The sequence below is a fragment of the Pelmatolapia mariae genome, linkage group LG20, assembly GCF_036321145.2.
Source record: "Pelmatolapia mariae isolate MD_Pm_ZW linkage group LG20, Pm_UMD_F_2, whole genome shotgun sequence".
Taxonomy (NCBI): domain Eukaryota; kingdom Metazoa; phylum Chordata; class Actinopteri; order Cichliformes; family Cichlidae; genus Pelmatolapia; species Pelmatolapia mariae.
In genome coordinates, this window is record NC_086244.1 from 20998189 (window position 1) to 21011412 (window position 13224).

General features: G+C 40.9%; 2 protein-coding genes across 3 annotated transcripts; one reads left to right on the forward strand and one right to left on the reverse strand.

The window, feature by feature from the left end:
* Nucleotides 1-1344: 1344 nt before the first annotated feature.
* LOC134618359 (protein Wnt-7a) lies at nt 1345-7373 on the reverse strand. Its single transcript, XM_063463724.1, has 4 exons — nt 7303-7373; nt 6481-6707; nt 3712-3983; nt 1345-1827 (listed from the first exon to the last, which is right to left on the reverse strand). The coding sequence occupies exons 1-4, from the start codon at nt 7371-7373 to the stop codon at nt 1345-1347; spliced, it is 1053 nt and encodes a 350-aa protein (XP_063319794.1).
* Nucleotides 7374-8048: 675 nt separating this feature from the next.
* Nucleotides 8049-12968, forward strand: fbxw12 (F-box and WD repeat domain containing 12). Of its 2 annotated transcripts, XM_063463605.1 has the most exons (10): nt 8087-8547; nt 8629-8666; nt 8773-8939; nt 9942-10066; nt 10494-10700; nt 10786-10950; nt 11114-11324; nt 12255-12436; nt 12584-12714; nt 12868-12968. In XM_063463605.1, exons 1-10 carry the CDS (start codon nt 8449-8451, stop codon nt 12965-12967), a joined length of 1425 nt encoding a protein of 474 aa, XP_063319675.1. In that variant the 5' UTR covers nt 8087-8448; the 3' UTR covers nt 12968. The 2 variants fall into 2 exon arrangements, with proteins under 2 accessions (XP_063319676.1, XP_063319675.1); XM_063463606.1 differs by lacking the exon at nt 12255-12436 and having other exon boundaries at nt 8049-8547.
* The last annotated feature ends 256 nt before the right edge of the window (nt 12969-13224 follow it).

Genomic DNA, 13224 nt, shown 5'->3' on the forward strand with positions numbered 1-13224 from the left:
TCATTCTGAGACATATCACAACTGTTCAAGTGTGTTTTATCCACATAAAGCTATTTCAGAACATTTCTTTATGGCATAATCGATTAAAAACCGATGTGTGAACAAGAAATAAGGGAACTCGTGTCTTGTAAGTGTTATTCTTTACCTGTATTCCATCAGTAGTAGTCATGAAATGCAGTAAACACAGACATTTGAACACTTATAAACAGTCTCTATCTCTTACAATATACAACTATGGCAGCGACAACAGGGGCCAACTTACATATATCAGCTTCTTTTTTTCACAGGGGTTTAAAAACAGACGTCGGGGTCAGAATGCGACCTTGAATATGCAAAATATATAAATAAAACATTCATATAAAAATAGGCTTTTACAAAATATACTCTATTAACCAATGCTTACCAAACATGGAAAGTGTGCCTGTGGTTTTTGTTTGTTTGTTTGTTTTTGATCAATGATTCCAGTTAAGCTAAATCAGCTTGAAGTGAGGAATGCCGCTGAAGACGGTCAGTACAGCATACAAGTACAGCCTTCTACCTCACGTTTCTAGACTAGCAGCAAACAGAGGGAAGACGAACTCATGAGAAGGTCAGAAGGTCAATTTGAGTAGCCTACAGCATTTTCATCTGGAACAACATTAGTCTACAGCAATACGGATTATTCCAGACAGATTCAATTCCAGTGTTTAACCATGAACAAGGTTGGATTTCTTTAATAAACTCATGACATTTAGTTTTTTGTTTTTTTTGTGTCCATATCGGACAAAATCAGTAGTTCTTTATAGAATAAGTTAATATTAATTACTTTTCATTCTCTAAATACAAGTATGTTAAATATTCCAAATTGCTGCTTAATTTCATCTGTGCACAGGTGGCATTGGAACTACGGCAGTGTGTGCTGCCTGGCATAACGTCCACCCTAATTTATCTGCATTGGCAAAGTCCAAGCAGTCAGCATGTCGGTACACGTCCATATAGCTTAAAGTCTTGACATTTAACTTTAGAGACTCCCTTTGTGGTCACCCAGTCGCATATGTCGGGCTACATTTTTTTTCCCCTTTAACAGTGGTTGTCACAATGCTTCGCCACTACATCCCAACGAGCAGTCCAAGAAGAGGGGTGAAGAGCTTTTGTGCAAAAGAATCATGGTGCCTCATTTTTAGCTTACTGTATATGCAGTACAGTAGTTCCTCATGATGTGTGTTAAGACTGCAAAAGCAACCTCTTTTTTTCTTGTAAAGGTTGTCCATTAAAACACAAAAAACAAGACCGCTCACATGCATACATCTCACGCACACACGCACGCACAGACTCACACACACACACACCATCCAATAAATATTCTCATTTGCATGTGTACACCTCTGTCCTCTCGCTGCATGTGTTGCATTTCACATAGCAGCACCACAGGAACTTGCAGTTGCACTGCCAGACCCGGGAGTACTGGTGTGTGTTGTATCCCCGACCGCAGCACATCAAGTCGCAGCCGCTGATGTGTTGCATCATTGTCTTGTTACACACCCTTCCCTGTGTCCCCAAGCTCCCCGTGATGGGGTCCGCCTCACAGTAGTTAGGAGACTTGTCTATGTACACCAGCTCTGTATCCGTGGGCTTTCGGTAAGAGTACGGCTTCTTGATCTTGAGGAATTTAGGGCGCTTGTTGCGGCTGGCTTTGACTGGTTCCACGTGTACGGCATGGGCATATTTCTCCTTGAGAATGTAGCCGAGCTCGCGGAACTTGGGAAGTGTAGTCCAGCAGGTTTTGGTTGTGCAGGAGCCCGAGACACCATGACACTTGCATTCCAGTCGCATGTTCTTTTCCAGCACCTAGACACAGAAAAGCAGCTTAGTAAGGTAGTAAACACACTCCAGTGATGACTGTTTTACAATCAGTTCCTGTACTACAATAATGACTTCACTGTGTCACCTCTGGAACATGGTCATGTTAAAATCAATCAGAATTTGTGTGTAATTAAAATTGAAACTATGCTTGCATATCTTTACATAAAACTGTTTCAATCCATACTTCAACTTTACTTTAAAACACGCGAAAAACGTGCAGCTTATTAAACAATGTGACTGACAAATACAGTACAGCTAGGGATTAAATACAGCCCCACCACATAACAGTGTGGTACCATATACACAGAAGCCAAAATAATGTATCAGATTTCAGGCTCTGTGTGTGTAGTTACCACACACAACACACAAATGTCAAGAGTGACTCTACAAGGCGCCGAGTGACTGGGATTACGGCTAAAGCCTCAACTGATGACAATAAGAAGTGCCATTGACTAAACTAGAGTTTTCTTTAGCAACAAGGTCAATTGCAGTTTCCGTTTTTTTCTGAAATGCTAGGTGTTTGGTATGTGATACGGTCTCCTAAAGCCATTCGTGAGAAATTTACGTGTCTGTGTTCTTGACAAGTAAACTGTAAGGAGTAAAAACCCAAATACAGACGTGTGAACAAGGACCAAAAGGAACAAGTTTTCCCTGAGCAAACCACTTCATAAAAACCTTGGCTTCACTCCCTAATCCATCACTTGTCCTGTGACCAACACTTGTGACAGCCATTGTGTGGACGTCTTCGACCAGGGAGCTGTGAACGCTGCTCCTGCTCAGTGTCACTGCTTTTGATTAGCATAAGTAAAGGAAAACAGAGAGTCTATTTATTTGCAGAAAGAATAGGAAATAAGTGAGATGGCTCAAAGTTTGAATCCATGAGTAGTCCTTTTCGTTGGGAGGCAGTTTAGCTGTCCAGAAAAGCCAATCTGAATTCACCGCCCTGAAATGGGTGCAAAAAATTATCTGCTTGGTACTATTGTGTTAGGAGGCTTTTCAGCCTCTGTGTTCAATGTGTTGGTTGTGGGAATCAGGCTCTTTTGGCAGAGTCAGAGAGGGAGAGAGGATATGGGTTAACTTGGGCAAAGCCTTAGCTGTTGGACACATTATTCCACTCAGTTTCCAACTTCTAGACCTACTGGAGTCTCTTTGTCATTCTGCAGCGTTATGCAACCATCCACACAAAAACACAGGCACAGAAAAAAGATTAAAATCAACATCTAATTAAAACTAACTCTAACCAAAACAGTCTAAAATCTAGTTTTCAATATAATATTGTTGGCTTCTATTATGTTTTCATGTTGTGATCATTTATGTTTTGCTTAATTTGTTTGCTTGGGGTTGTTTTTGCATTTTATTGTGAATAAAAATATAATAAACTCTGAGAATTGACGTAAGCAGTGAATTTAACCTGTGCATTAGAAAGTACACCTCCATAGAGGCAAATATTACCCAATGACAAGCAGCCCCAATCGCTAAACTGTAAACAGCCCCGAGCTGCATGTGCATGCACATTGCACCTGATGTGGGTTTGTGCGAACAGAGAAATTGTGGGTGGGGATTGTCATAAAGGTAACTGTATACTGTCCCAGTGGTGCAAAACATGAGGGGGACTGGGCTAATGCCTTTTTGTGCCGTGTCAATCTGTTTTCAGTTCAGAGATCTGGGCTGTAATCAAACCCTGCCACTTAGACAGCTAAAAGCAATCTTTTATTCCACTCCTTGTTTAAGCTTGATCCCACTGCTCAGTGCTTTGGCTCACTCCTATCAAAGCATTACCAGCTTTAGACTACTTAAGATCAATTCACCGTTATATTTAAGTGTGGAAAAAAGGACGTGGAGATCGGAGTCCTCTTGCTAATTACCTACCTTGCGTCCCACCTCGTTATTATGGAGGTTCATGAGTGTCCTTGCATTCTGTTTGACCTCCCGTGCATCAATAAATACTTTGGAGAAGCCTAAGCCGTAGCTGATATCTGCTGAGCAGCCTCCCCACTTCCATCCTTGGTCTTTACTGTAGAAACCCTGCTTCTCCTTGTCACAGCTACAGTCACTCAGGTTACCCTGTGTACAGGCGGCTGTGATTGCATGGGCCACCCCTGCTGCGATGATGGCGTAGGTGAATGCAGCCTCTCTACTGCCTAGGGGAGCGGGGAAAAAAAGGTGATGAATAATATGATAATGATGTGTAATAACAAAATGTAGGCATACATTTAGATTTAATTAAGAGGGGAAGATTACAGTGTTTCTCCTTTACTATAAAAGGAATACCACAGAATGTAAGAGGTTGTTTAAATAGGAAAAAGAGGTCAATTATTAACAATATGTGTGCTTACATCACAGTCTTACTGACATATCGCTCAAGGGCTGCAGTGTTTCGAAACCTGACCCGGAAACTGTCGTGCCCGTGAACCAAAATGTCTGCAGGCCGTACCGTCAACAAAGCCGTATGAATAAGAGAGTTGTCGGCAAGGAAGGGCTATTGATCCACTTAGAAGCTGTCACATTCTGTGTAAACTCATAAGGCAGTCACATCAGAATCTTCATTCTGCTGTTATCTAGTTCCAGGCCCAGCTGACAAATCATTTACACACGCGAAAATATCGACAAATAACTAAAGGTTAATCTAAAACGGCTCAGACAGGAGTCAAAAGACAGAACCTGAAGCAAAGCTCTCAAGTCGAACGAGCCAAGAGACAGTCTAATATCGCTTTTAAATGTCTTATTTGAAACCTCAAGTGTAGTGTAAACAAAGCAATTCAATGTTGAAATGTTCCCAATATGTATGTTAGCATTCTCAAACAAAATCAGCAAGTATGATGTTTTAGTTTCAGATCTATGATTCATTATAATACAAACAGGAAACCCCTAAGTGTATCATCCATCATATCTATGTGTAAATAAACTCTTCTTGTTACTATTTGCTCAAAACAAACATCATACCTTCTTTGTGCTTCCTCCAGCCACCAAGTTCACTATGTAAGCTGCCGTGTTTTTGATAAACAACTTGGATGTGAGCCCTTGCCATTGAAAAAAAAAAACTCATATTGAGGCATCAATTATTTGGACGTTTTTATAGACTTGATGGGCTCAGAGCCAAAAAAAAAGGTGTGTCATGGCAGTCAGTTCTGGGTGCACCGTTGTTAATTTTTCCCCTGCACTTCTGAGTGCATGGGTTTACCACAAGAGATGGTATGAATACTTCATAACCTTGTAATGACAGAAGGAAGATCTTTAAAAGAAAGTAGAAAAAAATCAAAAGCCTGTACATGTTGAACTAAGAGTGCCAGTTTACTCACACTTCAGCCTCTCACTATGCAGTCTCTTTGTATGTTCCTCATCTCAGACTATTAGTGTAACTACAAAGTTCAAGTGCAAACATAGCCGAGGTCTAAACTGTCTCAAATCTAGTGCACGTTGCGTCAACATTGTGTCAGTCACCCTGCTCATTCATTTCCAATTGTTGCTTCCAGAACAATAGCAAGCTACACAGCTCCACTCAGCCTGGGGATCAACAATGGTTTTCATTTACAACCATTCATCTTCTAAGCTAAATCTGATCAGTGAAACCAATCTATTTGGTACGGCTGTCCAAGCAATAGAGTTAAACTCCTCTTTTGGACACACAGACCAAAACTCTGGATTGGCTAAAAGCGCTCATTCAAAAGGGGACAGATTGTCAAATGCATTGTTCACATTTTAGAAGCATGAAGAGATAAACTTTTCTTTCCAAAGCAGCAGCCTCCAACAGCTGGCCCAAGCTACTGACCATTGAGCATAGGGCTATTTGTGATTTTTAAATTTTATTATCTTTAGCTGGGGATGGAACAAAAACATATTTTACGTCTTTTAATGCTAGGTAAAAAGTTTGACAAAGCCACCTCTGTTGTTCTAAGCCTTCCACTACCTGTAGCCATAAAGGCATCATAAGATAAAATGCCTTTAGTCTTGAGCAAACACTTTCCTTTCCACTATCTAATAATCTTTAATCCATTTTAGCAAACAAGCCACAAAACTTCAAAGATAATTGAGCATCCCCTGGAGGGAGTTCACCCCTCTTTAGAGGAAACTTTATTCCAGCTGCAGGAACTTGATTTGGATTTATTTGTTTCTCTAATTTAGTACTTTCATGTCTTGCTTTCCTCTTGGCTATTCCTCACTGTAACTTATACCCGTGGTAAGACCGACATCCTTACAGTGAGAGCCACCCATCACTAGAAGGATAAAGACCAGTGGAAATGTGCCTCTAGAGACTCTAGGGGCTGAAAAGAAAAGCTGCCAACAGTGGCAAGAGTTTTGTTACCATGCTGGACTCAGATACCTCAGAGAGCCCTACTCATCGAAACGTGGGCGCAAGACTAACCCATGTGAATGACTCCTGATAGTATAAATGCAACAATGTATTAATGAAAAACAGATGATTTTTCATATTTATGATGTGCAGGTGCTTGACTGGTGACAGTGAACACACACACACATATATGGTGCATGTCAATTTTTGGAGGGAAATCATAAAAAGGACCAAAGGCTGTTTTACGCACAACGCGCAAAGGTGGTTAATACACTGTGTTTGCTGCTGGGGGGGAAACTAAAGTTTCAGAGAGAAGGCTAAGCGAACGTTAACAGACAGCAACATACCCACTTTCAACTCTTTTCCGAAGACAGTCCTTTCTCCAAGCGCAGAGCAGTTCCAGCGCCCGTTTTTGAACTGAAACTGACACTCGTTGATGCCCATTTGGGCTCCCTCTCCGATGACGATAATGGCATCGGGGCGACTCTGGCAGATAATCCGTTGTCTTGGGGCCAAACCGGGGATCTTGTTACAGATTATACTCGCACCTAGGGCCACCACCGATGAGAAACCACTGTAAACGGAAGATGGATATGACTGAGAAAGCAGCCATCAGCTTCTTAGCTTTGTTAGCTTAATTTTATTTTACATAACAGTCTAAAATCAGATGCACCCCCAGTTCCTGTTTGGTGTTATAAATTGGTGTAAGACTCCAAGCATTTATCACGTCCGTGTGGATTAAATATGCTGTTACTATGTAATTCCAAATCAAGAGGAGATGTAATCAACATAATTGTTTGTTTTTCTTTACAATAGATTCTATCATATGTGTGAGCTCAGGTGCACCGCAAGAGTACTTCTGAAACTTACCTACAGTACAGTTTCATATCATTTGAACTATTATGAATGTATGCGTTTTATGATCATTAAGGTATAATAAAGGAAGCGTGATTCACTTATAAGAGCAACTGGCATATAAGTCCACGCTCCTCGCTCGTTTTATTTATTCAACTGCGTGCTTCTACCTGCTTTTGAGGAAATACGGGGCTCAGGAGTGGCTTCTGAAGGACCGACAGCACTTAAAAGTCCGCCAGTCCTCAGCTTTTAAAGTCTTTTGTGCTGTGACTGACTTACGGCAACTGATGAGAACTCAAATGAACGCTGCTCACCCGATTTTCAAGTAAACAATTCCCAGGCAAAGTAAAACTCTTAAAATCCAGCGTCGTGTTCTCCGACTCATTTCGGCCCAGCTCTCAGTTTCATGCAACGATTCGTGGAGCTGATTAATCACTCGGTTCCCTTACGCTCCGGTCGATCACGACTCAGGTAACTCCAGAGGAAGTCCAAAGTGACGAAAAGCATAAAAAAAAGAGCAGCAGATGTTTCGGCACTTTTATAAATCACCGACTAGGGTATCATCCAAAAATCCCATTACGTGGCCCCTATCGCTGGGCCCTCTTGTCATTGCGAGGGTGTCACAGGTAACTCTTGGGGTGAGCAAGTGCGATTATCTCTGTCTCACAGTTCCCTGCTACCCGCAGGTCTTGGATATTTATCTGCTTCATCTATCTGGGCGTGTTCATAGGAGCCATGGGGCCCTGCTGAAGAATCCCGCCAGGGCTGAATCTCAACAGAAACACTCACACACACACACACGCTTTCAAGCCTGCACACTCCTCTGTTCTTCATTCACCTTGGCTGATTAGGATTCTTATTAATTTGGGGGGGCGATATTAATAACTCAACGCGTTAACTCATTTTAAAGCCTTCTACTTTTATTTTGCCCAGGTTAACATTTTTGGATCACTGCATTTAACTATGTTTATGTCACACTTTCCAAAAAGAAGAGTAGCAAAGCAAAAATAATAATATTTAAAACGATCCTAATTAAAGCCAAGATCAGATTTTTTAAACCGATTAGAGAATCTGATTGAAGAGTAGCCCACTCTCTCAACTCTTTTTGACAATCCCCGGTTAAATTACGCCTTTATTGAATTTTGTATGTGGATGTTTTTGTTTTTTTTTTTAACCCAAAAGTCGAATTCGCCGGTCTCTTGTCCACGCACAATGAGTCTGGTGCGCGCTACTTGTTGTGCGTCTCCGTCCCAGAGTCTGTGGATCGCCTGTCTTTGATGATGGCGACATCTGGTGGTGCAGCGAGGACACTGCGGGTTAAAGCGAACTCTCCCTTCTTGTCCCTGGATTCCTTCCGTAGCTTACCCGTTTGCTGTCGCACTTTCTCTTTAACTTACTGAGGAGAAAAAATAAAGACAGTCTCTGCGGGAAAATCTGTTTAACGAAGTATCGATGCCAGCATGGACTCCTGTGAACCACAGCTGATCGATGACTGCCTGATTCAAATTTTTACATTTCTTACCGAGGAAGATTTAATTAATGTATCAAGTGTGTGTAAGGTAAGGAGTGTCCACCATGCGGAAGTAGCACCAAAATTACAAAAATTGTGATTTGTGCCTGATTGCAAATCTGTATTTCAGGATTGGCATGAAGCTGCAGAGACTCCTTGGTTATGGAGGTGATTTGTTTGCCAGTTTTACAACATAAAGCGTGATATTAAAAGTCGATGGGCGTGGAAATCGTGATAACCCGCATGTAAACATTGGACTGTGTGCTCTCCTCAGGAGGATGTGTCTGCAGCGCTGGGGTTTCTGTAACCTCGCAGTCTTGGGGAGTGAACAGGCGAATCACTCCTGGAAGAGATACTTCCTGCGACGATCCCACTTGGAGAAGAACATGACGAAAGGTCGCACAGGAGGCTATACCTGCAAAAGCCTGAGGGGGCACACAGGTGTGGTCTGTATGTGTGTGTGCGTCAATGGACTCTCCTTTACATCATTGTTAGTATAGTTAACTAGAACTAAACTAAAAGAAGGAGGGGACAATATTTTAGCTAACAACAATTTAAAAAAAAGAAAGAAAGTGGAGTAAATGAATAAATAACAGTAATTAACTTTAAACACTGAAAAATGAAATTATGCTGAAAAGGAAATAAATAAACGTAAAATAATCTTGTATTAGTCTTGACTGGAAATGATCAAACTCTTACAGTTGGAGTACAACTATAAAGATTATACAGTGCAGTATCTCATATATGAGAACCGTGGTGTAAAAGGGAGAAAGTGTCATTAATGGATGAGGTAAGAAGTAATTACAGATAATCCAGTAACTACCACAGCTGGAAAAGCTCCCTTGTAGCGCTCAGTCCTGCATCAGAGCAGCGAGCCCTCGGATGATGCTGAGGATTTTCCTCTCAGACACTTCCAGCACAGGCTCAAGTTCCACCCCCAAAAGATGACCAGCCTTCCTGGTCATCTGGATCAGTTTGCTGGCACAGCTGCTTTTACCCTGCTGCCCCAGCATACTGCTGCATTAAAAAAAAAGTAAACGTAACAATATACTTGCCACCATGGAGTGACAGAATATACACAACTCTGCAGATTGTGAGAATGTTATTAAAATATACAGTTTATAATTATCTTTATTTGTCAACAAAATAGGCACAAAGAAGTAGACAGTTAATCACACATTTGTAACGTAAAACCCATTATGAGCTTATTAAATCTACCCCTAAAGACAAAAATACTCAAACTTTGTTTATTTAAAAAAAATATTAAACTGCGAGACTCAAATTAGCAACCAATCTGTAGAAACTAACTTAACTTAAACTAAAAATAAAACCAAAATTAAAATAAATAAAATAAATAGCAAAACAAAAATTTAACAATTCAGGCTTGCATGCTGTTCTTTATGTCTATTTTCTTTGTTTGTGGTCTGTTTTCCTTTCCATCAGGCCGGGTTGTGGGGTTTGTTTACCTAAAGGCAACTTCAAGCCAGCTTCCAGATTTCTGGAGCCACAACGCCACAGTCTGCAGTGCTTCTTCTGATGGGACGGTCCGAGCATGGAACATCCAAAACGTCAGTGCTAGAAGTATCTGCACCATTGCAAAGTAGTGTCTTATTTTTATCTGCTTAACATAAATTGTGCATTCAGCTAGATAAATATTGCCTTTGTTTTTAAACTTCTGACTTAAATTGAATTTGTGACAGGAAAAATATCAAATCTGAACATTATGTGTCAAATCCTGGTCTTTTCTGTCCGTATTGAAGCTTGGAGGATACATTTCTAATAAATCATGAGGTTTTTTTGTTTGTTTTTTAGATCTTCATTGCCACAAAGTTAACGTAGAAATACTACACGTGCTGTACTGTTCTGTAACAGTATATATCTTTATTGCTGAACCAAAATCTCTCAGACGGTTCTCCTGTATTGTTTGAAAGTCTTCTGGGATAAATGTTTGTCACTTAGGCAGTAACACACAGTAGCACCCTTTTTTTTTCTCAGGGTGAGCCCCTGTGGTGTAGTCCTGTACAGAGTCCTTTGATGAAGATTTTACGTGATGAACAGCATGAAGTTGTGATCACAGCAGATTCTCAGGGCCTGATTAAGACCTGGCAAGGCCAAACTGGCCAGGAGTTGGCCTCCTTTTCTACTTCCTCATCACACTGTACACTGCTACAGTACAACATAGACAATGATTGGTTTCTAACCGTAAGTAACCACAGCATTTCTAAGTTTCTTATTAGAAAAAGAAATAAAATCATTTTAAAGTAAGATTTATTATATTGCCTTCCAGGTTGGAACTGGTCAGGGATCTGTGTGTACACTAGCAGGTCCTTCGTTGACTAAAAAGTCCAGTATTATAGTGTATGACACCTTTAGTGTCAACATACTCCTAGCTTCACCTGACAAGAAATGGATCACAGCTGGAACTACGGAGAATAATGATTTTTGTCCAAAGGTATTTGTTTATATTGTCTTCAGCGGCTCTGCTGTATGCTGATTCTTTTACCACATTACCTCTGTATAAGTGACTCATGTAGAAAATATATGTTGCACAGTTGGAGTAGTCAAAAGCATTTATAGATATAGAATTCTGCTGTTCGTGTTTTTTTTTCTGCCAGGTGTTTTACACTGAGAGTTTGACCTCTCCGTCTGAGGATGAAGAGCCCCTTTGCCAGTCTGTGCCAGTCATTGGGTGCCGGGCTGCTGTCTTCATACCCACCCAGCCTGCCAGACTGGCTGTCCTTCACCACAACGACCTCGAACGCAAAAATGACATAACCATCTTTGATATCATCATGAAAAAGACTAAGTACAAGTCCGAGATCATAGGTGAGGACTCAGATATGTGCACACTAACTAGTAAAAGTCAGTCTTTAAAAGACAAAAAGGAAAACTCTTTACAGCCACTGCTGGTACTTGAAAATATGCAGTTTGATGTATTTGTTGTTTTGAGTTTTGCTTACTTCCTCGAATAATAAAAATTCCATGATTTCAACACATATATAAGTACGGAGCCCCGCAAGGGACATGGGAGAAAAAAAATTACGATGAACTTTTGCGAGATCTCGCAAAAGTTTTAGCCGCATTCGGAGGCCGCCAGCTCGAAGCCGACCGGGAGGTCGAGGCACGATGTGCCGGGAGAGCGGTGTTCCCCCCGGCTGTAGTAGGTCTCGACCTCCCGTTAGCTTCGAGATGGTGGGTGTCAGACATCTCCGAAAAAGTCGGAGCACTTTTGCTAATATGTGATGTCTTGTAAACCGAGCAGATATTTGACGTTTACACAGCTACATTCACGCCTCAAAATATCTTAAAAGTTTATTTTGTGACCCAGAAAGAGTAATATTACAACTAAGTAGCTGCCGCCATTGTTGGAATTCTCGCAAAAGTTCATCTTAATTTTTTTTCTCCCATGTCACTTGCGGGGCTCCGTGTATAAGATAAGTAGATTAGAATAAAGTGTTAACGCAAACTGTGTATCTATGTTTGTTTCTGAACACAATATTGGTGAGTGACGTTTCAGAGACTTTTAGGAAAAAACAAAAAAGCCCGACATGCCAAGTACAGCACTCACTGCAACTTTGAAATACCAGTAAGCAGCGCACCCACAGATCCGTTTTAAAGGCGGGTTTTCAAATGGAAAAAGTGATGTACCAGTCTTGTTGCTGTAATTTTAGATCCACATGTTAAGCCTAGACTTTCTTATATTTTCTTAAATATTTGCCTTGTACAAGTGTAATCTGAGTCTCCTTTACATTTTAGTCCAGCAGGTCGAGTCTTTCCCCTTGACATTAAATGCCTCGTCCTCAAACATCCTCCTAGCAGCCAAGGACAGCAACTGCATAGTGCTGGCAGCTGGTGAACAGCTATGGGTTTACTCACTGAAAGGAGTCATGCTTGCTAGCTTTAAAGAACATACTCTGCCAATCTCTTCCATATGTGTGGTAGGCTGTTTCCTCATTTGGAATTCAGAGACATTCCCATTAGCTGCTGAAATTCTTGATTTAATGCCGTACATAATACCATTTTTGTGAAAAGTTCACAATATTAGTGCCTGTAAATGATCGGTTTATGTTGTTTTCATATTGCAGGACAGTTTTCGTGTTGTGACAGCATCCAAGGACCTTTCGTTACGAGTGCTAACCTGGAAAAACGACAGAGACTATGGGTTGACACTGGAGAGCCGATACCACTTACTGGGAGGCTCTCACACAATGTCCAGGTACTGTAAACTGTGGTCTTTTAGTATCCCTACTGTATCAACACTATCCATGCCATGTTATCATCAGTAATTGCAGACAATTACTGAAAACAAGCATGTCTTTGACATTATGACCTGAGTATCACATAATATTTACACCATACTCTGTTCCAGAGGGTTTACTCACGTCGCCTGTGACTACTCCAGCATTGTGGCCTCGGTTGAAGGGAATGATGGAAAAGATGTCCTAAAAGCTTATTCCTTCAATGCCTGAGCATCACAGCCTCACTAAAGTGCCTGCATTTGGTTTGCACCACTCACTAGAGGGATCAGCATTTTTTGTTATATGCATTTTCTTTGATAGCACTATGCTTATAATATAAATGAAAGTAATACAGTTAAGGATCCCTGTGGTACTTATGAGAAAGGCATCAGTAGTATTGTGTTGTGAGAAGTCTGTATAAATGTAAAATTTGTGTTTGAGCGCTATGCTTTTAGAGCAGAGGTATGTGTTGAATGTGACCAGGCTTA